At 34.1% G+C, this 1,290-nt stretch overlaps 1 protein-coding gene across 1 annotated transcript in view; it reads right to left on the bottom strand.

Moving 5' to 3' along the window:
- The window catches only part of LOC106461823 (chorion peroxidase-like), a 25,246-nt gene that overhangs the window by 12,852 nt on the left and 11,104 nt on the right, over window positions 1-1,290 (bottom strand). Inside the window, exon 6 of the mRNA XM_022388898.1 lies at window positions 461-634. Within this exon, the coding sequence (XP_022244606.1) occupies window positions 461-634 (174 nt within the window). The remainder of the gene's footprint in view (window positions 1-460; window positions 635-1,290) is intronic.

Genomic DNA, 1,290 nt, shown 5'->3' with positions numbered 1-1,290 from the left:
ATTGCGAGTCGAGCGTCCTAACCACCTGGCCATGCCGGGCCCTTTATAATGTGACGATCAATCACATCGTTGGTGAAAGAGTAGCCCAAGATTTGGCGATGGGTGGTGTTGACTAGCTTCCTTCCCATTAGTCTATTAGTGCTAAATTGGAGACGTCTAACACATATAGTCCCCGAGTAGCTTTGTGCGAAATTCAAAACAAACCAAGTAGAATACTTCCAATATGTTTACGTTTATTACTTTTATCAATAATATTATATATATATATATATACTAAAGGTAATGCACGACAAGAAACAGATCAAACACCACCTACCGAGAGCACACCAACCAGGTTTTTTATGTTGTTAATTTTGTTAGTTATAACATACAAATCTTCACATTCGTATTGTTAAAATACCATATGTAAATGTTATTTTCAAAGTATAGGATAAAGGTTTATAGGTGTTTTCGGACTTACCTCTAGGTGGAGCTGCAAGAGTCATATCATGGTCAATAAACTGTCCCCATGACATGATCAGAATGGTGAGGTCACCAGAAGGATGATCAAAGTCTGGATGGACGTAAGCACTCACTATCCTTGGTAAGGGAAGAGGACTTCCATCAACAACTGAAACACGAGGTGCAGAGATCCCTACACATGGGAGTACAAATACATTATTTAATTACTTTGTGAATTTGGCTTTGTTTCGATAAATTGGCAGTGACTATTTAATGGTAATACTAATTTTAATCATAAGCTGCTCTAAAAGTTTCACACTCCTATTGAGGTACAATTTTACCACATAGTCTCCTTAAACTTTTACTTTAAATACATAGGTTCGATGAACTTAGTTTAACTTTGATCTTAAACCAATGCTTAAACAACCATTTTTAGGAACTGTAATAATGTTTGTAGAATGTACATCAATACTAACACAAGTTACTAAGCTACAAGCGAGTATGACACTTAATGACAATAACACAAAGAATTAATTACCGCCTTACACAGGCCTAAAATAAAGTCACAATATAACATCTCACGATATTCCAACTGTAAACTTGGAACTAATGAAGTATAGCCTACAAGGTGTACTTACATAATTTGTAAACCATTTTGATATTTATGTCATCCAGTATTGTTCAAAGTCACATAGCTAGAGTAATCTTTCAAGCATGCAGAATAAATTTCTGTAATATCCCCTAGTTTTGAAACTTATGTTTTATATAAGAAGTCAGTCACTTGTGGTTTACATGGATTATAAAACAGATTAATAAAATACTACTTAAGTTTACAAATAACAAATTTTA

The sequence above is a fragment of the Limulus polyphemus genome, unplaced genomic scaffold (genome assembly GCF_000517525.1).
Source record: "Limulus polyphemus unplaced genomic scaffold, Limulus_polyphemus-2.1.2 Scaffold1039, whole genome shotgun sequence".
NCBI lineage: Eukaryota > Metazoa > Arthropoda > Merostomata > Xiphosura > Limulidae > Limulus > Limulus polyphemus.
This window is presented reverse-complemented; position numbering and strand designations above follow the sequence as displayed.